The sequence below is a fragment of the Lutra lutra genome, chromosome 1 (assembly GCF_902655055.1).
Source record: "Lutra lutra chromosome 1, mLutLut1.2, whole genome shotgun sequence".
NCBI classification, from domain to species: domain Eukaryota; kingdom Metazoa; phylum Chordata; class Mammalia; order Carnivora; family Mustelidae; genus Lutra; species Lutra lutra.
The window spans coordinates 50,223,388-50,251,166 of record NC_062278.1 but is presented as its reverse complement, the minus strand read 5'-3'; the positions used below and the strand labels follow the sequence as shown (position 1 = coordinate 50,251,166).

At 35.9% G+C, this 27,779-nt stretch overlaps 1 protein-coding gene across 5 annotated transcripts in view; it reads left to right on the top strand.

Annotated features, from left to right (window-relative positions):
* SENP7 (SUMO specific peptidase 7) overlaps nucleotides 1–27,779 on the top strand; it is a 170,474-nt gene that overhangs the window by 121,821 nt on the left and 20,874 nt on the right. For all 5 annotated transcript variants that reach the window (XM_047723354.1, XM_047723348.1, XM_047723340.1 and 2 more), the window contains 6 exons: nucleotides 1,069–1,102; nucleotides 8,933–9,112; nucleotides 10,768–11,030; nucleotides 12,642–12,775; nucleotides 14,311–14,427; nucleotides 17,844–17,966. In XM_047723354.1, coding sequence (XP_047579310.1) covers nucleotides 1,069–1,102; nucleotides 8,933–9,112; nucleotides 10,768–11,030; nucleotides 12,642–12,775; nucleotides 14,311–14,427; nucleotides 17,844–17,966 — 851 coding nt within the window. The remainder of the gene's footprint in view (nucleotides 1–1,068; nucleotides 1,103–8,932; nucleotides 9,113–10,767; nucleotides 11,031–12,641; nucleotides 12,776–14,310; nucleotides 14,428–17,843; nucleotides 17,967–27,779) is intronic.

Below are 27,779 nucleotides of genomic sequence, written 5' to 3'. Positions count from 1 at the left end.
ATATGTATTAACCTGCAATATGAAATAATTCTTAAATTGGAAAAAAAAATGAGTCACAATAATCCTGTGGTTTCACTGGACATTGTTTGCTACTTATTTGGAATTCTGTTGGTAGTTAATTTAGGTAGCCATGTACCAAGACCATTCTTAATTTTGTTTTGTGCTCACAGACTATACCCCTGATTTGGTAAACAATTTCATAAATGTATTGATCAGAAGAGAAACCCAACTGAAGAATAAATAAATAGCCATGAATTCATTTTGACATTAATGGAAAAATGAATTTAAAAGCCTATTTTAGATGGAACATTTAAGATTTTAGGCGCTCCATGACCTTGAAAGTTTGTTATAAAAGCAGTACTTCAGGTCAGATATATACAAAAATTCCTAGAGAAAATTAGTGTTCTGGCACAGAAGGACCAGAAAGAACAAAAACTTTGCTGCACTTTCAGTCAGAAGTGAATTCGTAACATGGAAAGATGAATGCTGGGAATGTCAACAAAGCCAAGAATCAAACCCTGTTTTGTGGTTTATTTACCAAAGTCACTGACACCTGGGGGTTCTCTTGGCAGTTTCTTGGGACTTTGTCTTATACCTTCCATAATATTCAGGAAACATTTTTAAAAAATATATTAAGTAAAGTCTTACTGGTTTTTAATAAATAAGCATATTGAGAGTTAAATTATGTGCTCAGGGTTCTTCAATAAAATTAGGTCTTTACCAAGAAAACCCCAGCTAAGTCTTTACAGTGACACATTTTCTTGGCTTATTTTTAAAAAGGCTTAAACACTCTTTTTTGAATATTTTATTTTAAAATAAAATTTAAATTTATTTGTACAGCTAAAAAAAATTATTTGTACACCTAACGTGGGGCTTGAACTCACAACCCCGAGATCAAGAGTTGCATGCTCTATGGACTGAGCAAGCCAGGCGCCCCTTGAGCACTTTTAGTATAGACTTTGAATACATGCTTGTGGTTTGAAAAAGAAAAAAAAAACAAAACTGAAAATTTTGAATAGTAACATATTGAGCGGTAACTCATTTTTTGCTTTTTTATGTTTCCTTTAGTTCACGACAAAGTATGTTAAGATCCCATTTCAAGGTAAGCTGTCATTGTCTTATGATTTCTTTTCACTGTAATTTTGAACATAAAATAGCAAAAATTCTAAAATCTTTCTGCAGCCAGCTTTCCGTAATTTTTTCAGTATAGAAATTAAGTAAAACTAAGGTTAATAATGTATTTCAAGTTTGATTCCTTTTATTATAATTTTTTTTCTCACCATAGCACATACTCTCCCCAATTAATATATTTCAAGTTAACACTTTTTTTATCAGCTTTAAAAGAAGCTAAAATATTTTATTAGACTATTTGAATATATTTTATAACTATTGTTTTAATGACCAGTAATATTAAGGGACTCAAAGTAACAGAAATAAAGTTTTGATAGCAAGAAGATTTTGGTATGATGAAATGTATGAAAATAGGAACTGTAAGTAAAATTTATAATGTTGCACACAAACATGTAAAATGGGGTTAGGAGAAATTTTTTTATACCATTTCTTATCTGAGTAAGGCACAGTAGATTGGAAACTATACCTGCAATATACAGAGACTCAGAACATTTTCTATATTCTCCCCAACTAAAATCCTTTCAGAATAATAATGACACCAAGAAAACAAATAAGAAGCAATAGAGAATAGTCTCTGTAGAGAATGAATTATGAAAAAAATGAGGAAGAAAAATAGACACAAATAGCACTTTACAGATTGACTACGGAAGAGAGGAAGCTTCTGTTCCAAGACTGAAGATGTGATCGAAGTTACTTTAATTGGACTCCCCGCATAGCCACATACGGAATCCACAGCTATATATTACAATAATCTAATAATTAGGAAGTTAGTATAAGTAGTAAGAATATATAAGGCAAGGCACAGAATAAACAAATTGATATTCCTAATTAGGATATTTTAATAAGTTATTATGGAATAATGTAACATTTAACCATTTAGAAGAAACAAAGACCTGATTTAAAAGAAAATAATAATTTCCTAGGAGAAAGTATAGTAATCTATAGTTAAATACCTATGTAACAGCGCTCCTCCCATATCCTTTCTTTTTTTTAAATTGAGGTATAATTAACATGTAACATGATACTGGTTTCAGGTGTACAACATAATGTTTTGTCATTTGTGTATATTGCACAATGATCCCTACTATCTGTCTAGTTAACATCCTCTCCATACATAATTGCAAAAGGTTTTTTTTTTCCTATTGTGATTGATGATTTTTAAGATCTCATTTAGTGACTTTCACATTTGTAATACAGTAACTGTAGTCACCATGCTGTATATTACATCCCCATGACTTATTTATAACTGTTAAGTTTGTACCTTTTGTCCCCTTTACCCATTTTGCCCACCCACACCCTGCCTTTGGCAGCCAGTAATCTGATCTCTGTATCCATGAACTTGTGGTTTTTGTGTTTTTTTTTTTTTAATTTTACATGTAAGTGATGTTATGTGGTATTTGTCTTTCTCTGACTTATTTCAGAGCATGAAAGGGGGGAAAGGGCAGAGGGAGAGGGAGTCTCCCAGAGAGCAGATTCCCTGCTGAGTGCAGAACCCAACATGGGACTCCATCTCAGGACTCCTGAAATCATGACCTGAGCTGAAGTCAGACACTTAACAGACTGAACCACCAAGGCGCCCTATAAAAATCTTTTAAAAACGCATGCATATGAAAGGTTTTAATAGATAAGGAATGTAGAAGTCTAAATGCTTATTCTTTTTCTACAGTAGCTAAGGGAAATACTAATTTATATATTTGTATTATCTATTATGTTTGGCTGTGACTTAAAGAAAATAACTTAATTTTCCTTCATGAAGAAGAAATCCAGAGATAGGCTGAACAAGGCTGATACAGTGTTTTTTTTTTTGGTCTTCAGAGGCCCAGTCTCTTTTGTTTTTTTACTGTGTCATTCCTGACCTATTACTTTCATCCTTAAGTTTGTCTCATGGACAACTGGCTGCTCATATTTCAGTCATCATGTTTGTGTTCTAGGTAGAAAGCAGGAGGAAGGGGAAAATGGTAAAAAGCACACATACCACCTATCTCTTGCCTTTTTAAGGAGGCTTCTTGGATGTGCATGCCACCTAACCTCTTCTACTTCCATTTTCTTAGGTAGAATATAGTCATATGATGACACATCTACTTGCAAAGAAAGCTAGGAAATGGAGTTTCTAGAAGCTGAATATCTTGCCTCCTAGATAAAATTAGGGTTCTCTTACTAAGATCCCTAATAGCGGGTAGGAAAAATGATAGGCAACTCCTACTTTCAGTTTTTTCCGTAGTCCTGTAACAAAATAAACCAAATGTTGGGGAAAATTTGGTAGTGAGGTATATCTTCCTTAATGGTGGTGTTAAATCTTCTTTTTTAAAAAGGGAAACTTTTTCAAGCAGTCTTTGTAAAAAAAATTATGCTTTTATACTAAAAGGTTGGTACATTTGGATTAGTAGTCGTTGTCTAGATTTCACAGAAATAGTATCAGTTATTTGGGATTATGAGCTGCATGAGGAAGAAGTGCTAAGTTTTCTGAAGGTTCCTACTCTTGTAATTTATTCTGTTTGTCTTTGCTGCCAGTTTCACTCACAGTTTTTGGAATGGGGGAGTTACAGTGCCCATGAATTAGAAGAACTAATGTTATTTAAATGTCCATACTACCCAAGGTGATCTGCAGGATCATTGTAATACCTATCAAAATTTCAATTACATTTTTCATAGAGAAAAAATTCTAAAATCTGTCTGGAACAACAAAAGATCTCAAATAGCCAAAACAGTCCTGAGAACATGGCTGGGGTCATCACACTTCCTGGTTTTAGACTATATTACAAAGCTATAGTAATCAAAACAATTTTGTACTGGCATAAAAATAGATAGACACATAGAACAGTGGAACAGAATTGAGAACCCAGAAATAAATGCATGCTATGTCTCAATAACTGTGTTGGGAAAGCTGGATAGCCACAAGCAAAAGAATGAAACTGGAATCCCATCTTTACTATATGCAAAAATCAACTCAAACTAGATTAAAGCCTTAGGTGTAAGATGGAAAACTATAAAACTCTTAGAAAAAACAACAACATTAGGGGTTAAGTTTTTTCACATCAGTCTTGGCAATGATTTTTTTTTTTTTTTTTTTTTTTTGGATTTGACTCTAAAAGCAGAGGCAGCAAAAGCTAAAATAAACAGGTGGAACACCACCAAACTAAAAAGTTTCTGCGTAGCAAAGGAAACCATTAGCAAAATGAAAAAGCATCCTAGGGAATGGGAGAAAATATTTGCAAACCACATATCTAAGAAAGGGCCAGTATCCAAAATATATAAAGACCTCTGAGAATTCAAAAGCAAAAGTCTGATTAAAAATCAGGCAGAGGAAGCCATAAAAAAAAAAAAAAATGAAATCTTGCCATTTGCAATTACGAGGATGGAACTAGAGGGTATTATGCTAAGCGAAATAAGTCAATCAGAGAAAGATGATTATCATATGATCTTACTGGTATGAGGGATTTGAGAAACAAGACAAAAGATCATAGGGGAAGGGAGGGAAAAATGTAACAAGACTAACCAGAGAGGGAGACAAACCATAAGAGACTCTTAATCTCAGGAAACAAACTGAGGGTTGCTGGAGGGGAGGGGGGTGGGAGGGATGAGGTGCCTGGATGAGGGACATTGGCGAGGGTATGTGTTGTGGTGAGCGCTGTGTATTGCATAAGACTGATGAGTCACAGACCTGTACCCCTGAAACAAATAATACATTATATATTAATTAAAAAAATAAAAGGCAAAAACCCCCCAAAAACAACAACAAAAAAACAAAATAAAAAGAATGATCATACTTAAAAAAAATTGGGCAGAGGAAGAAATGTGAATACACATTTTTTCCAAAGAAGACATACAAATGGCAAATAAGCACATGAAAAGATGCTCAGTATCACTAATCATCACAAAAATGCAAATGAAAACCACAATGAGATATCCCCTCATACCTGTTAGAATGGCCATCACCAGAATGACCAGAATTCAGCAAGTGTTGATAAGGATTTGGGGAAATGGGGTACCCATGTACATTGTTGGTGATACTGTTAACTGCTGTAGTTACTACGGAAAATGCTCTGTAGGTTCCTCAAGAAACTAAAATTAGAACTGCTATATGATCCAGCAATCCTACTTCTGGGTATATATCCAAAAAAATTAAAACAGGATCTTGAAGAGATATATGCATCCTGCATTATCCACAGTAGCCAAAAATATGGAAACTGCCTGTCTGTTGACGGGTGGATAATAGTGTGGTTTATATATACAATGGAATATTAGTCTTGAGAAAGAATGAAATCTTCCCATTTGTGAGAACATGCAGGACATTGAAGGCATTAGAGTAATTGAAAAAAGTCAGATGGAGAAAGACAAATACTGCATGATATGCTTATATGTGGAATCTAAAAAAGCTGACTCACAGAAATAGAGACTAATATGGAGGTTACCAGGGAGTGGGACATGGAGGAAATGGGAAGAAGTTGTACAAAGAGTATTTACTTCCGGGTGTAAGGTCAGTAATGTACAGAATGGTGATTACAGTTAATAATACTGTATTATATACTTGAAAATTGCTAAGAGAGTCCATCTTACATGTTCTCATCATGAAAAAAAATGGTAGTGATGGAAGTGTTAGCCAGTGCTTCAATGGTAATTGTTTTGCAGTAAATACGTGTATCAGATGAACATTAGACAGCTTAAACTTATACAGTGTCATATGATAATTGTATCCCAGTAAAGCTGGAAAAAAAGAGAAAAGTCTAAGTCAGTGTAAAAAAAAAAAGACAGTAAAATAAAATAGGGTAGCTAGGTAGAGAGAGAGAGATGGCGATAGGGAGAAACAGGTTGGACTTTAAAGGGCATAAGCCAGTAGGAAAGACTGGACAAAATAAATGCAAAGAGAAAGGGAACAAAAGAGTGAGGAAAAGAAAAATATTTAAAAACACAAGTAAGGAAAAAATGGAAGGAGGAAGGAGAAAGAGGGAGGAATGAAAGAAGGAAAGAGGAAGGTGGAGATAAAGAGATGAATGAAGGATGGAAAGAAAGAAAGAAGAAAGGTAGGCAGGTTACAGGCAGGTTACGAATAGAGAAAGACTGTGGAGTCTGAGAAACAAACAGGGTTTTGGAGGGGAGGGAGATGGGAGGTTAGGTGAGCCTGGTGGTGGGTATTAAGGAGGGCACGTATTGTATGGAGCACTGGGTGTGGTGCATAAACAATGAACTCTGGAACACTGAAAAAATAAAATAAAAAGAATAGAGAAAGAAAAGGATGGTGATTAAATTGGGCTGAGAAAAGATATAGAAAAAAACTATCAAAGAGGGAAGAAAAAGGAAGGGACAAAGATAGGAAGTAAGGAAAAAAGGAAGTTTAAAGTGATAAGTCTGTAGGAAAGAGTAAATACAAAAGAAATAAAGAATGTGGGAGTAAGAGATAGAAAGAAGGGTTTGAAAGAAGGAGCTAGTAAGAAAATTAAGTTGTGGATAGTGGGGAAAGAACTCTAAAAAGAACGCTGCTAAAATACAATAAAATAAGATTGATGAATGGTGACAGCTAGACAGGAAAGTAGTTAGGTATGTGAGAAGTAGATATAAAATGTAAATAGATGGATAGATATAGATTGATTGATAGAAGTGATTTTAAAAAGGATTATCCAGGAAAATGCCAATAAATAAAAGGTAGTAACAGAGTTTGAAAGGAAGAAGTTATGTAAAATGTTTTTTTTTTTAAGATTTTATTTATTTATTTGACAGAGATCACAAGTAGGCAGAGAGACAGGCAGAGAGAGAGAGGGGGAAGCAGGCTCCCTGCTGAGCAGAGAGCCCAACGTGGGGCTCGATCCCAGGACCCTGGGATCATGACCTGAGCCGAAGGCAGAGGCTTCAACCTGGTGAGCCACCCAGGCGCCCCATGTAAAATGTTTTTAAAAGGAGTAGTGAAATAGTATAAGTAGGCAGGCAAGCATGCAAACAGGCACAAAGGAAAAATAGAAATACAGAAAAGGAGCAAGAAAAGACATGAAGAAATGGAATAAGGGAAGGAAGGAATAAGCAAAAGGAGGAAATATGAAAGAAAGAAAGACGATGTTTAAAGTGGATCAGTTGATTATAAGAAAAAGTTAAAAAATAAAATGGTGTGAGAACATTAAGATGAGTAGTTAAGTATTTGAATGCTTATTATAAAATGCTTTTCAAACTTCAGTGTTGAGTGATATGAATCACCTGGGTTTTTTGTGTTTTGTTTGTTTGTTTTGTTTTTTTTTTTGGTAAGCCAGATATTCTGATTGAGTACATCTAGAGGGCAGCCTGATACTCTGCATTTCTAACAGGCTCTGATGTGATCCCAGTGTCAAAGGCGGAGAACTAGATTTTGACTTGCTAGGATACAGTGTGGGTAGGAATAGTAAGAGATCTGTTTCAAATAGGTATTCATCTTGAGTTTGTACTTAGCCGATACTTGTATTCCTACTAGTTCAGATGCTTGTTTTCTTGAAGTTGGACCAGATGACTTTCAGGACTTCTTTATACTAGTTTTCTATGTTTATTTGAATTAAAAAAAATCCTCATAGAAGTTTCTTTTAGCTTACTAGGAGGAAGACCCATAATTCTGAGTGATTACCTAGAAATTTTGAGAAGTAAAACCTGGAAGAATTTTATTTTATTTATTTATTTATTTATTTATTTATTTATTTATTTATTTTTTAAAGATTTTATTTATTTATTTGACAGAGAGAAATCACAAGTAGGCAGAGAGGCAAGCAGAGAGAGAGGAGGAAGCAGGCTCCCCGCCGAGCGAAAAGCCCGATGCGGGGCTCGAACCCAGGACCTGGGATCATGACCTGAGCCGAAGGCAGCGGCTTAACCCACTGAGCCACCCAGGCGCCCCATTTATTTATTTATTTATTTATTTATTTATTTATTTATTTTTAAGATTTTATTTATTTATTTGACAGAGAGAAATCACAAGTAGGCAGAGAGGCAGGCAGAGAGAGAGGAGGAAGCAGGCTCCCTGCTGAGCAGAAAGCCCGATGCGGGGCTCGAACCCAGGACCTGGGATCATGACCTGAGCCGAAGGCAGCGGCTTAACCCACTGAGCCACCCAGGCGCCCCCCATTTATTTATTTTTTTAAACCTGGAAGAATTTTATAAGAAATACTATCTTAGACCATTCAAAAGCTCATAATATCTTTGAGAGTCTTTTGATATTAGCTAGTCTATATAGTGGAATGCAGATATTTTGGGAGAAGAAACATAGGAATAAATTGACTTATGGTAACATTTGAGGTCTTGGTTAATGGTATTGACCAAAATAGAAATACATAATTTTCTAAGTTATATTATGCTTATTTTTCTGCATAGATCAGATAGTTGTCATTGTCATTGTCTTCTTTTTTAAAAATTTAATTTAATTTTTTTTCAGTGATCCAAAATTCATTGTTTATGCACCACACCCATCTTCTTCATCGTCATCTTCTTCTTCCTCCTCCTCCTCTTCTTCTTCTTCTTGGCCTTTTTTTTTTTTTTTAAAGATTTTATTTATTTGACAGACAGATCACAAGTAGGCAGAGAGGCAGGCAGAGAGAGGAGGAAGCAGGCTCCCTACTGAGCAAAGAGCCCAATGGGGGGCTCGATCCCAGGACCCTGGGATCATGACCTGAGCCGAAGGCAGAGCCTTTAACCCACTGAGCCACCCAGGCGCCCCTTGGCCTTTTTTATGTACTGGAAATAATACTTTTGTAAAATTTCACATAACATTCTTTTTGAAAAACATCGTGTTTTCAAGAAGAGGCATAAAGTGTGTAAGTGTTGTATTCCTAATGTTATCTTCTTTTGGTTTTAGTATCCTTGAATGAGGTTTCATTGCTAGTGGATGCCACACATTTAAAGAGGTTTGGGTTATGGAAAAATAAGGATGATGATCACAATAAAAGGAGTCATGCTATCCTTTTCCTCTGGGTCTCTGCAAATTATCTTCAAGAGATTCAGACCCAACTAGAAAACTCCATATTAAGCCAGCAATGTGAGTATGACATAATTTCTAAATTTTGGAATAACCTGAGAAGTCGTGTAAATAAAGTTGTTTTCTTCTAAAGTAATTTAATAGAATGTGATTATTTCATTGAATTGAAATTAAGTTCATTGAATTAAGAGAGATTTTAACCCTTAATGTTATTTATGTAAGATAAATTATTTATTCTACATAATTTCTCCTGATAATTTTACTCAACCAAAAGAAATTATCTTCTAAAGTAAAAGGAATGCCTTATCCTAAGTCAGTTGCCATCCTTGGCTATCTTTCTTATGAGTTTCTTGCCCTTGTTTCCTAATAACTTGTGACAGCTAATCAGTGGCAACGTTAAATAAAATATAGAGGTCTTTTATCTTCAATATTTTCTTGAGTTTTTCAGAAAACTCTCTTTACTTAAATATATCATTTTTCTAAGACTGGATTGAATACTTTTGGGAGAATGTTCCCAAAACTGTGTATTTGAATGTATTTTAAATATCTCCCAACTTTGCTTAGTTTTCAACTCCTAAAGAGTCTAGTTTAGAATTGCATAAATCAAATTAGTAAGTTTTGTTTTTACCTCTTTGATCTCTCTACCTTGCCCTCTGTATTCCTTTGTATATAAAATGTGGTAAATAGTGAACTGAATTTTATACCTTTAATATTACAGTAGTCCCTTCCTTCATCCATAGAGGATATGTTCCAAGACTCCCCCATAGATGCCTGAAACCACATATAGTACTGAAGTCTATGCATACTATGTTTTTTCCCTCTACATGTGTATCTATGAGAAAATTTAATATATAAGTTAGATACAGTAAGAGATTAATAATAACTAATAACAAAATAATTATAACAATATACTGTAATAAAAAGTTACATGAATGTGGCCTTTCTCAAAATACCTTATTATACTGTACTTACACTTCTTGTGATGGTGTGAGAAGATAAAATGCTTATGTGATGAGTTGAAATGAGGTGAATGACATAGGCATTTTGATGTAGTGAGAGCCTACTACAGACATGATGGTGATAGGCCAGAAGGAAGATGGTCTGCTTCAGGACTGCGGTGGTTAACCGTGGGTGACTGTAACTGTGGAAAATGAAACCATGGATAAAGGAGGACTACTGTGCTTATTTTGATGTCCTACTCCAAATTAATTGGGAAAATTTATGATTACATAGAGAAGTTGGGGAAATAAAACTAGCCATTTATAATTATTATGGGGGAATGAATGTCATCTGAGGCCATTGTTGAAATGATTGATGAAACAAAATGATTTTGTTTTTGAAGGAAGTGTTTGATCAGAATACTTTTTTAATTGGTAGATTTGACAAATGGAGGATGGTAGAGAAAAATAATTAAATGCTTAGTTATTATTCATTCATTTATTCATAAATTCATTAATAAATGTTTACTAATACTAAATGCCAGATAGTAGAGATACAGCAAGCAATTCAATTGTAGAGTTTCCCTTTTAATGCAGGAAGAGTTTAAAATTTGTGAGTCTTGAATCTCAGTTACTAATGGCCTGTTTGGGGATTTAATTTGCCTGAGTTATTAACTAATATACAAAATACTATAATTAATGATTAAATTATTTTAATTATAATCCCCTTGAAAAATAACACTACTGATAAAAATTGGTTTCTTATTTCTTTTATAGCAAAATCCAGTGAATTCATTTTCCTTGAGCTACACAGTCCTATTTCACAAAGAGAAGAATTGAAATTGAAAGATATTATGACAGAAATAAGTACAACCAATGGAGAATTAGAGCTTTCTTATCCATTATCTTGGGTTCAGGCACTTCCTTTGTTTCAGAACCTCTCTTCAAAAGAAAGTTCTTTTATTCATTATTATTGTGCTTCAACTTGTTCTTTTCCTGCTGTTGCTGCTGAAGAAATGAAGAGGAAATCAGTATCTCAGGTTAGCATATGATTTATATAATTGGCAGGGTTCAGTAAAAATTTTTTCACTGAAAATAGAGTGATCTGAAAATGCTGTGTTTTGTCAGAAGGGCACAGGAACCAACCTGAAAGAACTCCCAATACCAAAGCTAGAACAGTTTTAATTTAATTTAATTTAATTTAATTTAATTTAATTTTAAAGTAAACTTGACACCCAACATGGGGCTCACACTTGATGCTGAGGTCAAGAGTGGCATGCTCCACCAACTGAGCCAGCCAGGTACCCCACAGCTAGAATAGTTGGATCAATAAAATCAATAATGATAATGTGATTGTTACCAAAGAATGTAATAAATACCCATAAATCTGTATTAATACAAATAAATACCTGAATTAATGAGTGAAAAATAAGTACTGATGGTGGGTAATTGATAATTTTTTCTTAGGAAAGTATTTGAATTAATAAATGTAAAAGGAATAAGAAATACAAAGCCACCATAGTTAATGTTGTTGCAGGTAAGGTCCACCAAGAGATACTAAATTTAATGGTAAGAGCTTAAGGAGAAAAAGGATATGTACATAATCTCAAATTCTCTCAGCCAAAATATTTATTAATTATTAAAAAAAAGTAACTTTATAGTGGAGAAATGCGGCAGACATCACCAGGAATAAGATATTGTCACATCATGCACTGAGAAGGGTACATGACTTCTCTGGTATTCTTCCCAATATTGTGTAACCTCAATCTAATTATGGGAAGAATCAGACAAACCCAGTTATAAAATAACTGACCAATACTCTTAAAAATATCAAGGTCATAAAAGACAGGGAAAGACAGGAATTGTAGGATTCTCATACAGAAAAAAGATACTGGTGGAAACACTAGTGATATCAGAATAAAGTCTACAATTTAGCTTATAATATTATACTAATGTTAATTTCTTAGTTTTGATAGTTGTAACTGTGGTTATATAAGATGTTAGTATTAGGGGAATCTGGAAGAGGCTTGTATATCTCTGCCAAATACCTCTAGAAAGAAAAGTTTTTTTCGAGTTTGTTATGGAAAATATGAACTTTTTATCTCTTAAATTTTATTTGTCCTAGCTATTATATCTTTTGTTCATTTTAAACTGAAAAGTTTTAACATTTTTCTTTAATTATAATGCCCATATCTATAAATAACACTTCAAGTTAACCTTTGACCATTGTATGGACAATATATATATTTTTTAAGATTTACTTATTTATTAGAGAGGGGGTGCATGTGAATATGGGGAGGGGCAGAGGGAGAGAAAGAATCTCAAGCAGATTCCCTGTTGAGCATGGAGCTCAACAAGGGGCTCACTCTCTCACAACCCTGAGATCATGATGTGAGTTGATATCAAGAGTTGGATGCTTAACCAACTGAGCCACCCAGGTAACCCTGTATGTATAGTATCTTTTGATCAAAAGTATTATCTTGATTTCACAAAATCTTTGGAGAAATTCTAAATGTATAGATATAACTCATTTATACGGATTTCTTTTAGTCATATTTTTAAAAATTAGTCTAGGTTTTGATTTCATTCTTTGAGAGTTAATGCGTATTTATGTATCTATAAGAAAACCTTTCTTTGCCATTTTCTGTCAGCCTTCAAATACAGATACAGCCAAGCCTACTTACACCTTCCTGCAGAAGCAAAGTAGTGGTTGCTACTCACTGTCTATTACATCTAATCCAGATGAAGAATGGCGAGAAGTCAGGCACACTGGGCCTGTACAGAAGTATGTACTGTGTCATACCTGTTTGTAATAGGTAGACATATTTGTAGTTTTCATTCATGCTGCTGATTTTAAGTAGTTTACCTTTTTCTTCTTAATTGGGGTATAACTGACAAACAATATTACATTAGTTTCAGGTATACAACATTGATTTGACAATAGTTTACCTTTTAAAATGTTTTGAGTTTTGCTCTTACACTGATGGTTAGTAATAGAAGTATTATTTTTTTTTGAGAAAGTTAAAAAAATTTATTAAGAAAACAGTCAGTGCCATTTCATTTAGTTTTATGTCAGTAAGATATAAATGGTAACCAAAATGTAAAATTTGGTAAGATTAAAATATTTGTTGAAAATACTTGAGTGTAGTATATGGTTTTTATGACTATATAGTCCATATCTGGATATACGGTAGGAAAAGTGGGGTTACTTAACTGAGGTGTATCTCAATTTAATGTACTTTGGAGGTTATTAGAACTTCCTTTTCATAAGTTGCTACTTTATTCATATTTTATCTTATATATGTCTTGTCATGGTGGCCAGAATAGGGAGTCTCTGCATTTGAGGGTGATTTCTCTTCCTCTGTATGATTCCTTTTTTCTGTTAAAAAAAAAAATAAAAAATGAAAGAACAGAATAGAAAATAGCCCATAAAATAGTAACTTTCATATTAGCATTTAAAATTTCACATATTTTTATATGACTTAGGTGCTTTGTTTGCCAAGATTAGGTCAATTGCAGGTGACTTCGTTTTGAAGTCAAGATGCACGTACTATTTCTGGTTTAAGATACACATATTATTATATTTTTATTGTTGACTATATTCATGCAAATGATGACCGTCATGTGTATTCCAAGATTATAGCTAGAAACTCAGAACTGCTCATATTTCTGAGATTTAAGAGAAGGTACTAGAAAAGAGATGCCTAATTCGTGGTTCTCTGTTTTCTACTTCTTTCTGCTTGTGTTATAATTACTTGTTTCCTTTATATTCTCTTTAGTTTTACATTGTAAGCACTTTGTTATAGGAAACCTGCCTTCTCTGCTCCCATGTTATTTCTTTATTGCTCTGCTATTGCTGTGGACTAGCCACCAGTAGGTGAACATAGTTTTTGACTGTTGGCTTCTAAATGGAAAGGAACTAATCTTGGGGATTCAAAATTAGAACTGGAAAGTGGAGCTTAGGAAAATCTTTTATTGTTTATTACATCAGTTTGTTGAAAGTTAAACATTGTACAGAAGAGAGATATCTTTGATGGTATTATAACTGATTGTGAGATATAAGGTATTGATTAGGTGAATATGATACTAGCCCACATGGGATTGGAAATGAAAAGACAGTGAGAGTACTATTAGTACCTTGTGGTAATAAAGAAGGAAAATATAATTGCTTATATCCTGTCAGTTATTTTTACTCTGTTCACTTTAGTTATTGAATACATTGCCCTATTAGTGTTTTATATAACAAATCTCTTTGTTATATACTGTTATATACTGGAATTTTCACTACAATATGTTTAAAATTTAGTTTTACTTTTTAAGGTTGATTGTATATCCTCCACCACCTACAAAAGGGGGATTAGGAGTAACTAATGAAGATCTGGAGTGCTTAGAAGAAGGAGAGTTTCTTAATGATGTAATCATTGATTTCTACCTTAAGTAAGTACAGTGATGAATGATCTTCTCATTTATCAGTTTCGATTTGAATCTTAAACCACATGTCTATCACTGAAGTTTTTTTTTTAACTCTAGCTAAAAGTAACCTGCCAAGAATTCAAAGATTTTTGCCTACCAGCGTTTTCTATAGTTGACTTCAGTTTCATTCCTTTACCTCTTGAAGATGCTATGTCCTCCAGAAGAGTCACTATTTTTTGTTTATTTTAGTTTTTCTTTATTTGTTTACTTCAGATTTATGTTTCTTCATTATATTTCTGTGGTGAAGGAAGTACTTAAAAAATTACAGGTCACTTTGGGAAGGGAAAAGAAGCAATTCTGTAGTGATCTCTTGTGTCTTTTAAGCACTGTAAGAGTTACCTGTCATTTAAAAAACCCATACCACTATTCCATTAAAAAATAATTTTCAACTTTTTGTAGACAGGCTGAAGAAAGAGATAGGAAGGTAAGCTTCATCTTACCTGAACCCTCTTGTTTAACTAATAATACTAGTCTTATTTAAATATCTTCTACCAAGGCCTCGTGAATTATGAGGTTTTCCAGTCTGTTTGGAAAGAACAGGCACTATTTTTGTGGCTAGGTACCATTCCCTCTAATCTTTTCAGGTAGTTCTCTCCCCAGCCCTTTCCTTACATGCATGTGGTGATGAAAATTCTGCATATTCAAGGATGATTCTGCAGATGTCTGGAATTTTCTTTAACTACAGCTCTTCCCTTTTCAGTATTCTGATCTGCAAATTCTAGCTGCCTTAGTCTCTACCATCTTTCAGTGTCTCCTCAACTTGTAGTCTGTCACCTGGGTTACTCAGTCCCGTGCTGCAGCCTGGACAACATACTAAGCTGGTGCATTAGTGGAACTCACCTTGTTTATTTCCCATTTCTCAAGGATAATTGTTCTTTGTTGCCTGGTGTCCAGTGTTCTGAAAACTATTGATTCATATATATTTTGTGATTTTTTTTTTTTTTTTTTTTGCTTCTTTCATCTAGGAGGGTTAATCTGGCTTCTGTTATTCCATCTTGGCTGGAAGCAGAAGTCTCCATTATCTTTAATCTTCACTCTCCCTTCCCCCTTTATATACTCAGTTGCCAATTTTATTTTTTCTTCTTCTTCTTTTTTTATATTAACATAGAATGTATTATTTCTTTTAGGGGTACAGTTCTGTGATTCATCAGTTTTACACAATACACAGCACTCACCACAACACATACCCTTCCCAGTATTCATTACCCAGGCACCCCATCCCTCCCACCCTCCTCCACTCCAGCAACCCCGGTTTGTTTCCTGAGATTAAGAGTCTCTTATGGTTTGTCTCCCTCTCTGGTTTCGTCTTGTTTCATTTGCCAATTTTATTAGATTCTGTCTCTCAAATTCATTTATTCTTTTTCTTCTGTCATCATGTCTTTTTCTAGTACTTCTTACCTGGATTGTTATTCTGTCTTTTATTTTATTTTATTTATTTGTCAGAGAGAGAGAGAGAGAGAGCGCGCACGCGCACAAGTAGGGGGAGCAGCAGGCAGAGGGAGAAGGAGAAGCAGATGCAGGGCTCGATCCCAGGAGTCTGGGATCATACCCTGAACCAAAAGCAGCTGCTTAATGACTGAGCCACCCAAGTGCCCCTTTTTCTGTTTTTCTAATGTGTCTCCTTGTATCCTTTATCTCTGTTTTCCTGTCCATTAAGTATATTACAACCAGCAATATTCTTCTTAAGGTACTCTATGAATGCAATTCCCATTAAAAATTTATATTAATTGGGGCGCCTGGGTGGCTCAGTGGGTTAAGCCTCTGCCTTCGGCTCAGGTCATGATCCCAGGGTCCTGGGATCGAGCCCCACATCGTGCTCTCTGCTCTGCAGGGAGCCTGCTTCCTCCTCTCTCTCTCTGCCTGCCTCTCCGCCTACTTGTGATCTCTGTCTGTCAAATAAATAAATAAAATCTTTAAAAAAAAATTTATATTAATTTCTTATTACCTGTCAAAATCAGTTCAGACACTCTGGCATTCGAGAGCCTTAGTAATTTGACACTATCTTTTTAGCCATCTACTAATAACCCTGTATGTATTACATAGTCCAACAATATTGAATTATAAATAATTTACTAAACAAAGCCCATTTTTATTCACTCTTCTGCCTTAATGCACTGTTTGTCTTGATTCCGAAAACTTTCCTCTTTATCTCAATCTTTTGAAGTTTCATTCCCCTTTCAAGGTTTCTCTCAAGTGGTACCTTCTTGAAACTTCTCCTGATCTTCTAAACAGATATTATTAACTCCCATAATACTTCATTTACATCTTTTGTAGTACTTAAAATATTTTGCCTGATTTTAAAGTTAGTTGGTGATATTATGATCATTCTCCTTCTGAAAGTTATGCTCTTACATCTTATTTATTTTTGTATTCCTATAATAGTGTCAAGCTTATATTTGGTGAGGTGAACTGGATCATATTCTTAGTTTTTATATGTTTTATTGGAATTAACTAATACAATTTTATTCCTAATTTATTTCCAGTAGTACTTTTCTGTACTTCCTTTTCACTGAATTGCCTGTATGTGTGTCTCATTGACTTCCTTTCAGAGGGGATTCTAACTTTATTTTTTAAACTACTTTCTATTTATTTTTTAAATTAATGAATAACTTTTAAGTAGTAAAGTACATAAATTGTAAGTGTACAGCGAATGTATGTTCACATGTACATGCACCCATATAATCATCATTCAGATAAAGATACCATTTCTAGCACATCAGAAGCATCCTTTTTGTCTCCTTCCATGTAGCAAAGCCTTCCCATAACTACATTTAAAAAATTTCAAGTTGTGTTTGTCTTTTGTGCTTTTTTAAAAAACAATTACGAGATCATTTTTGAACCTGTATAAGCTATTAAGAATAGCAGAATTCTCTAATTATGAAGGGCTTAAGCACTAAATCATTGAATTACAAGCTTATATTGAAGAATTCTTTTAGTAGAAATGGACTAAGGATTTATAGGTTAGGCATATTTCATAGTAATTAAAATTTTTCTAGATTTATTATAGGAGTGTCATGGTTTCAGTATTTGATTAATCTTTCCTTCTATACTCTCGTTTGTATTGTAAGCTATATGGTGACAGGTACTTCCCCCCACTTATTTTATATGTTAGTGTAAATATGGTGCTTGGTATATGTTAGGAATTTGATAATACATGTTAAGCAAGTGAAAGAATCAGCAGGCAATTTCTGCTTTAAGCAATCTTGATGGAAGATGAGGTAAATAAAGAACCAAAAACACTGAAATCAGAGCAAATTGCAAGATGACTTTGAGTCTAATTGGTCATAAAAATGAAGATTTCTGGAATACATAAGATAACTGGAAGAAGACCAGGTAGAAATCTAAAAACAACTTTCTTTTGTGGTGTTGCTGTTTTACAGGTATCTTATATTGGAGAAGGCATCAGATGAACTTGTTGAACGAAGTCACATTTTTAGTAGCTTTTTCTATAAATGCTTGACAAGAAAGGAAAATAATTTAACAGAAGACAATCCAAATCTTTCGTAAGTCATACTTCCAATGTACTTAAGTTTTAAGAGGAAAATATGCTATTTTGATGTTTCTAAGTGATAAAACTTGTTACATTATTTCCTGGAGTGAGCAGTATTACCACTTATGCAGGGTTTTTTTTGCTCTAAGATATGCTTCTTACCCTTCCACTGTTCTGTTCTGACTCTCGCAGGCTGCATTTCCAAGTGCATGTTCTGTGGGGACGTGGAGGTTGGAGGGCAAGGAGGGAAAAAGTCAGGTTACCCTCTTTGCCTTAGGCAGTGATTTTGGCAGTGGCATTATTTCCTCTGTGGGTTGTGTCTTTCAATGAACAGATCTGTAAGAATGCCAACTCCTATTTGGAGTTCCTACTGCTTCTTCCTCTTTGCCCTTTAGTGTAGGGGTATAGTAGTTTCCTCCTGTGCTAGTCTCTTGTTGCCTCTCTGCTCTCTTTTTTGGCTTTGCACTTTCTTTTCTTTATCATCACTATAGCCAATTCTCTGCATTACATTTTTATCTGTCTTAAAATATAGTGTCTTTTGATTTTCTGGTCAGACTGTCACCAAAATACTACTCTTTAGTTAAACTACTGTAAATTACACAAAATACTATCTTCACATAATTTGGCTTATAGTCAGAATTAATGGGGAGGGATATTTGGAAGGGGAAAGTTTATTAAATAAATTGATATTAAACATTTTTGATGCCTTCCTGTTCTATTTTATGTATATAGAAATTCATGGTTAGTACCATGCTTTTTTTTTTTTAATTAATTTTATTTTTTATAAACATATAATATATTTTTATCCCCAGGGGTACAGGTCTGTGAATCACCAGGTTTACACACTTCACAGCACTCATCATAGCACATACCCTCCCCAGTGTCCATAATCCCACCCCCCTCCCAACCCCCCTCCCTCCATCAACCCTCAGTTTGTTTTGTGAGATTAAGAGTCACTTATGGTTTGTCTCCCTCCCAATTCCATCTTGTTTCATTTACTCTTCTCCTACCCCATTAAACCCCCATGTTGCATCTCCTATCCCTCATATCAGGGAGATCATATGATAGGTGTCTTTCTCCGATTGACTTATTTCGCTAAGCATGATACCCTCTAGTTCCATCCACGTCATTGCAAATGGCAAGATTTCATTTCTTTGGATGGCTGCATAGTATTCCATTGTGTATATATACCACATCTTCTTTATTCATTCGTCTGTTGATGGACATCTAGGTTCTTTCCATAGTTTGGCTATTGTAGACATTGCTGCTATAAACATTCGGGTGCACGTGCCCCTTCGGATCACTACGTTTGTATCTTTAGGGTAAATACCCAGCAGTGCAATTGCAGGGTCATAGGGTAGTTCTATTTTCAACATTTTGAGGAACCTCCATGCTGTTTTCCAGAGTGGTTGCACCAGCTTGCATTCCCACCAACAGTGTAGGAGGGTTCCCCTTTCTCCGCATCCTCGCCAGCATCTGTCATTTCCTGACTTGTTAATTTTAGCCATTCTGACTGGTGTGAGGTGGTATCTCATTGTGGTTTTGATTTGTATTTCCCTGATGCCAAGTGATGTGGAGCACTTTTTCATGTGTCTGTTGGCCATCTGGATGTCTTCTTTGCAGAAATGTCTGTTCATGTCCTCTGCCCATTTCTTGATTGGATTATTTGTTCTTTGGGTGTTGAGTTTGCTAAGTTCTTTATAGATCTTGGACACTAGCCCTTTATCTGATATGTCATTTGCAAATATCTTCTCCCATTCTGTCAGTTGTCTTTTGGTTTTGTTAACTGTTTCCTTTGCTGTGCAAAAGCTTTTGATCTTGATAAAATCCCAAAAGTTCATTTTTGCCCTTGCTTCCCTTGCCTTTGGTGATGTTCCTAGGAAGATGTTGCTGCGGCTGAGGTCGGAGAGGTTGTTGCCTGTGTTCTCCTCAAGGATTTTGATGGATTCCTTTCTCACATTGAGATCCTTCATCCATTTTGAGTCTATTTTCGTGTGTGGTGTAAGGAAATGATCCAATTTCATTTTTCTGCATGTGGCTGTCCAATTTTCCCAACACCATTTATTGAAGAGGCTGTCTTTTTTCCATTGGACATTCTTTCCTGCTTTGTCGAAGATGAGTTGACCATAGAGTTGAGGGTCTATTTCTGGGCTCTCTATTCTGTTCCATTGATCTATGTGTCTGTTTTTGTGCCAGTACCATGCTGTCTTGATGATGACAGCTTTGTAATAGAGCTTGAAGTCCGGAATTGTGATGCCACCAACTTTGGCTTTCTTTTTTAATATTCCTTGGCTATTCGAGGTCTTTTCTGGTTCCATATAAATTTTAGGATTATTTGTTCCATTTCTTTGAAAAAAATGGATGGTACTTTGATAGGAATTGCATTAAATGTGTAGATTGCTTTAGGTAGCATAGACATTTTCACAATATTTATTCTTCCAATCCAGGAGCATGGAACATTTTTCCATTTCTTTGTGTCTTCCTCAATTTCTTTCATGAGTACTTTATAGTTTTCTGAGTATAGATTCTTAGTCTCTTTGGTTAGGTTTATTCCTAGGTATCTTAGGAGTTTTGGGTGCAATTGTAAATGGGATGGACTCCTTAATTTCTCTTTCTTCTGTCTTGTTGTTGGTGTAGAGAAATGCAACTGATTTCTGTGCATTGATTTTATATCCTGACACTTTACTGAATTCCTGTACAAGTTCTAGCAGTTTTGGAGTGGAGTCTTTTGGGATTTCCGCATATAGTATCATATCATCTGCGAAGAGTGATAGTTTGACTTCTTCTTTGCCGATTTGGATGCCTTTAATTTCCTTTTGTTGTCTGATTGCTGAGGCTAGGACTTCTAGTACTATGTTGAATAGCAGTGGTGATAACGGACATCCCTGCCGTGTTCCTGACCTTAGCGGAAAAGCTTTCAGTTTTTCTCCATTGAGAATGATATTTGCGGTGGGTTTTTCATAGATGGCTTTGATAATATTGAGGTATGTGCCGTCTATCCCTACACTTTGAAGAGTTTTGATCAGGAAGGGATGCTGTACTTTGTCAAATGCTTTTTCAGCACCTATGGAGAGTATCATATGGTTCTTGTTCTTTCTTTTATTAATGTGTTGTATCACATTGATTGATTTGTGGATGTTGAACCAGCCTTGCAGCCCTGGAATAAATCCCACTTGGTTGTGGTGAATAATCCTTTTAATGTACTGTTGAATCCTATTGGCTAATATTTTGGTGAGAATTTTCACATCTGTGTTCATCAAGGATATTGGTCTGTAGTTCTCTTTTTTGATGGGATCCTTGTCTGGTTTTGGGATCAAGGTGATGCTGGCTTCATAAAATGAGTTTGGAAGTTTTCATTCCATTTCTATTTTTTGGAACAGTTTCAGGAGAATAGGAATTAGTTCTTCTTTAAATGTTTGGTAGAATTCCCGCAGGAAGCCATCTGGCCCTGGGCTTTTGTTTGTTTGGAGATTTTTGATGACTGTTTCAATCTCCTTACTGCTTATGGGTCTGTTGAGGCTTTCTATTTCTTCCTGGTTCAGTTGTGGTAGTTTATATGTCTCTAGGAATGCATCCATTTCTTCCAGATTGTCAAATTTGTTGGCGTAGAGTTGCTCATAGTATGTTCTTATAATTGTCTGTATTTCTTTGGTGTTCGTTGTGATCTCTCCTCTTTCATTCATGATTTTATTTATTTGGGTCCTTTCTCATTTCTTTTTGATAAGTCTGGCCAGGGGTTTATCAATCTTATCAATTCTTTCAAAGAACCAGCTCCTAGTGTCGTTGATTTGTTCTATTGTTTTTTTGGTTTCTATTTCATTGATTTCTGCTCTGATCTTTATGATTTCTCTTCTCCTGCTGGGTTTAGGGTTTCTTTCTTGTTCTTTCTCCAGCGCCTTTAGGTGTAGGGTTAGGTTGTGTACCTGAGACCTTTCTTGTTTCTTGAGAAAGGCTTGTACCGCTATATATTTTCCTCTCAGGACTGCCTTTGTTGTGTCGCACAGATTTTGAACCGTTGTGTTTTCATTATCATTTGTTTCCATGAATTTTTTCAATTCTTCTTTAATTTCCTGGTTGACCCATTCATTCTTTAGAAGGATGCTGTTTAGTCTCCATGTATTTGGGTTCTTTCCCAATTTCCTCTTGTGATTGAGTTCTAGCTTCAGAGCATTGTGGTCTGAAAATATGCAGGGAATGATTCCAATCCTTTGATAACGGTTGAGACCTGATTTAGGACCAAGAATGTGATCTATTCTGGAGAATGTTCCATATGCACTAGAGAAGAATGTGTATTCTGTTGCTTTGGGATGAAAAGTTCTGAATATATCTGTGATGTCCATCTGGTCCAATGTGTCATTTAAGGCCTTTATTTCCTTGTTGATCTTTTGCTTGGATGATCTGTCCATTTCAGTGAGGGGAGTGTTAAAGTCCCCTACTATTATTGTATTATTGTCAATATGTTTCTTTGATTTTGTTATTAATTGGTTTATATAGTTGGCTGCTCCCATGTTAGGGGCATAGATATTTAAAATTGTTAGATCCTCTTGTTGGATAGTTCCTTTGAGTATGATATAGTGTCCTTCCTCATTTCTTATTGTAGTCTTTGGCTTAAAATCTAATTGATCTGATATAAGGATTGCCACTCCTGCTTTCTTCTGATGTCCATTAGCATGGTAATTCTTTTCCACCCCCTCACTTTAAATCTGGAGGTGTCTTCGGGTTTAAGATGAGTTTCTTGTAGGCAACATATAGATGGGTTTTGTTTTTTTATCCATTCTGATACCCTGTGCCTTTTGATTGGGGCATTTAGCCCATTAACATTCAGGGTAAGTATTGAGAGATATGAATTTAGTGCCATTGTATTGCCTGTAAGGTGACTGTTATTGTATATTGTCTCTGTTTCTTTCTGATCTACTACTTTTAGGGTCTCTCTTTGCTTAGAGGACCCCTTTCAATATTTCCTGTAGAGCTGGTTTGGTATTTGCAAATTCTTTCAGTTTTTGTTTGTCCTGGAAGCTTTTAATCTCTCCTTCTATTTTCAATGATAGCCTAGCTGGATATAGTATTCTTGGCTGCATGTTTTTCTCGTTTAGTACTCTGAATATACCATACCAGCTCTTTCTGGCCTGCCAGTCTCTGTGGATAAGTCTGCTGCCAATCTAATATTTTTACCATTGTACGTTACAGACTTCTTTTCCCAGGCTGCTTTCAGGATCTTCTCTTTGTCACTAAGACTTGTCAATTTTACTATTAGGTGATGGGGTGTGACCTATTCTTATTGATCTTGAGGGGGGTTTCTCTGAACCTCCTGGATTTTGATGCTTGTTCCCTTTGCCATATTGGGGAAATTCTCTCCAATAATTCTCTCCAATATACCTTGTGCTCCCCTCTCTGTTTCCTCTTCTTCTGGAATCCCAATTATTCTAATGTTGTTTCCTCTTATGGTGTCACTTATCTCTCGAATTCTCCCCTTGTGATCCAGTAGCTGTTTGTCCCTCTTTTGCTCAGCTTCTTTATTCTCTGTCATTTGATCTTCTATATTGCTAATTCTTTCTTCTGCCTCATTTATCCTAGCCGTCAGAGCCTCCATTTTTGTTTGCACGTCATTAATAGCTTTTTTGATTTCAACTTGGTTAGATTTTAGTTCTTTTATTTCTCCAGAAAGGGCTTTTATATCTCCCGAGAGGGTTTCTCTAATATCTTCCATGCCTTTTTCAAGCCCGGCTAGAACCTTGAATCGTCATTCTGAACTCTGGATCTGACATATTACCAATGTCTGTATTGATTAGGTCCCTGGCCTTTGGTACTGCCTCTTGTTCTTTTTTTTTTGTGGTGAATTTTTCCGCCTTGTCATTTTGTCCAGATAAGAGTATATGAAGGAGCAAGTAAAATACTAAAAGGGTGGCAACAACCCCAGGAAAATATGCTTTAGCCAAATCAGAAGAGATCCCAAATCGTGGGGGGCAGAGAAAGGGGATAAAAAGAGGCTCAGGGCGCCTGGGTGGCTCAGTGGGTTAAGCCGCTGCCTTCGGCTCAGGTCATGGTCTCGGAGTCCTGGGATCGAGTCCCGCATCGGGCTCTCTGCTCGGCGGGGAGCCTGCTTCCTCCTGTCTCTCTGCCTGCCTCTCTGCCTGCTTGTGATCTCTCTCTGTCAAATAAATAAATAAAATCTTAAAAAAAAAAAAGAGGCTCAGAAAGAAAGAAAAAAAATTAAAAAAAGAAAACCAATAAAGAAAAAGTATAAAAAGGAAAAAAAATATATATATTAGATAAACTAGTTAAAAAATATTAAAAAAGTAAAGGGTAAAAGTTAAAAAAATTTAGCAGAAGAAGAAAAAAAAATTGAAAAAGAAAAGAAAAAAAAATTAATTTAACTGCAAGGCTAAAGAATCATGGGGAGAAAGCCATTAGTTCCGTGCTTTGCTTTCTCCTCCTTGGAATTCCACCGCTCTCCTTGGTATTGAAACTACACTCCTTGGTAGTGAACTTGGTCCTGGCTGGGTTTCTTGCTGATCTTCTGGGGAGGGGCCTGTTGTAGTGATTCTCAAGCGTCTTTGCCCCAGGCGGAGTTGCACCGCCCTTACCCGGGGCTGGGCTGAGTAATCCACTCGGGTTTGCTGGGTTTGCTTTCGGGAGCTTTTGTTCCCTGAGCGCTTTCCGTAGAGTTCCGGAGGGCAGGAATGAAGATGGCGGCCTCCCGGTCTCTGGCCCTGAGGAGCCCAGAGCCCGGGGCCCCACTCCTCAGTGCGCCCCCAGAGAACAGCGCCCAATGACTCCCGCCACCCTGGCCTCCGGCCACGCTCCGAGCTGACCGAGCCTACGACCGGTTGGTTCAAGGTAACCCCGAGCTGAGAGTCACTCCTCGGCTCTGTCTCTGTAGCCGGCTTCCCCGTTCTAATACCTGTGAGCTCTGCGACACTCAGACACCCCCGATCCTTCTGTGACCCTGTGGGACCTGAGGTCACCCTGACCCCGCGTGGGCTTCACCCCGGTTAAGCCTCTGGAGCGATGTCCCTCAGCGGAACAGACTTTTAAAAGTCCCGATTTTGTGCTCCGTTGCTCCGTCGCTCGCCAGGAGCCAGCCCCTCCCCCCGCGGTCTATGTTCCCGTCGCTTTGGATTCACTTCTCTGCCAGTCCTACCTTGCAGAAAGTGGTTGATTTTCTGTTTCTAGAGTTGCTGTTCTTTTTCTCTTCGATCTCCCGTTGGATTTGTAGGTGTTTGTAATCTTTAGATAAGCTATCTAGCTGATCTCCCGGTACCTGAAGTAGTCTCAGCCTGCTACTTCTCCGCCATCTTGACTCCTCCCCAGTACCATGCTTTTAATTTTATGTTTTTTTTTTTTTATAAAATTACTAGTCAGTGTTTGGCATAACCACCTAGAAACTGAAAATGAAAGCAGGTAGGATCTGTTGTAGTTTTAAATTTTAGGATAATTTTTAAAAATTAAAATTTGATATTATATGTTTGATCATATATAAAAGGAATATAAAACAAAGACACATAAGTGGCATATTCCAGAGTAAGATATATATATGATACTAAGCTTAGATATTACTATACTTAGTATATTATACACACACACACAAACACACACACAGATGACCCTGGAACAACATGGGTTTGAAATGTGTGGTGCCCTTATATGCAGATTTTTTTTATAAGTACAGTATATGTATTAACTGTAAATACTGTAAATGTATTTTCCTTATGGTTTTCTTGATAACTTCTTTTAGATACCATCTATTTATTTATTTCTTGTTTATTTATTATTTTCTCTAACTTACTGTATTATTTTAATAGTACATTATATAATACAGTACATGATAAAATACATATGCAAAATATGTGTTAATTGATTTTATGTTATTGGTAACATGAGGCCCTTAGTTGTTAACATTTTGGGGAGTCAAAAGTTATATACATGGGTTTTCAACTCCATTGGGAGTGTGGGTGCCACTAAACTCCTCACTGTTCAAGGGTCAACTGTGTGTGTGTGCCTGTGTGTGTTTGTATCTCTCTCCTGGACAAAAACTCATACTAATGCTTGACCAGATATATATATAATTAGTATTCACACTAAGAATTTCTATAAATCAGTAAAAAATAAAAAAGCCCAGAATCAAAGTGATAAGGGATATAAACCTTTTAAAAATTTTTTTTAAAAAATTAACATATAATGTATTGTTTGTTTCAGGGGTACAGGTCTATGATTCATCAGTCTTATACAATGCACAGCACTCACCATAGCACATACTCTCCCTAGTGTCCATTATCCAGGCACTCCACCCCTCCTACTCTCTTCCCCTCCAGCAACCCTCAGTTTGTTTCCTGAGATTAAGACTCTCTTAAGGTTTGTCTCTTTCTCTGGTTTCATCTTTCATTTTTCCCTCCCTTCTCCTATTATCCTCTCTGTCTTGTTTCTCAAATCCCTCATACCAGTGAGATCATATGATAATTGTCTCTCATTGACTGACTTATTTCACTTAGCATAATACCCTCTAATTTTATCCACGTTGTTGTAAATAGCAAGATTTCATTTTTTGATGGCTGCATAGTATTCCATTGTGTATGTGCATGTGTGTGTTGTGTGTGTATCTATCTATCTACCTATCTATCTCACATCTTCTTTATCCATTTATCTGTTGATGGTTATCTAGGCTCTTTCCATAGTTTGGCTGTTGTAGATATTGTGGACTATTGTGGGTCTTTCCATAGTTTGGCTACTGTGGATTGCCATAAACATTCAGGTGCATGTGCCCCTGCAGATCACAACATTTACATCTGTAGGGTATTTACCCAGTACTGCAGTTGCTGGGTCGTAGGGTAGCTCTATTTTCAACTTTTTGAGGAATCTCCATGCTGTTTTGCAGAGTGGCTATACCAGCTTGCATTGCCACCAACAGTGTAGGAGAGTTCCCCTTTCTCCGCATCCTCACCAACACCTGTCATTTCCTGACTGGTTAATTTTAGCCATTCTGACTGGTGTGAGGTGGTATCTCACTATGGTTTTGATTTCTATTTCCCTGATGCCGAGTGATGTACATTTTCTCATGTGTCTGTTGGCCATTTGGATGTCTTCTTTGCAGAAATGTCTGTTCATGTCTTATGCCCATTTCTTGATTGGATTATTTGTTCTTTGGGTGTTGAGTTTGCCAAGTTCTTTATAGATTTTGGGCACTAGCCCTTTATCTAATATGCCATTTGCAAATATCTTCTTCCATTTTGTCGGTTGTCTTTTGGTTTTATTGACTGTTTCCTTTGTTGTGCAAAAGCTTTTGATCTTGATGAAGTCCCAGTAGTTTTTTTGCCCTTGATTCTCCTGCCTTTGGTGATGTTTCTAGGAAAAAATTACTGTGGTTTAGGTCGAAGAGGTTGCTTTCTGTGTTCTCAAGGATTTTGAAGGATTCTTGTCTCACATTGAGGTCTTTCATCCATTTTGAGTCTATTTTCGTGTGTGGTGTTAGGAAATGGTGCAGTTTCATTCTTCTGCATGTGACTGTCCCATTTCCCCAACATCATTTGTTGAAGAGACTGTCTTTTTATTCCATTGGACATTCTTAACTGCTTTGTCAAAGATTAGTTGACCCTAGAGTTGAGGGTCTATTTCTGAGCTCTCTATTCTGTTCCATTGACCAATGTGTCTGTTTTTGTGCCAGTACCATACTGTCTTGATAATTACAGCTTTGTAATAGAGCTTAAAGTCTGGAATTGTGATGCTGCCAACTTTCAAGATCCCTCTGGCTATTTGAGGTCTTTTCTGGTTCCATATAAATTTTAAGTTTATTTGATCCATTTCTTTGAAAAAAGTTGATGGTATTTTGATA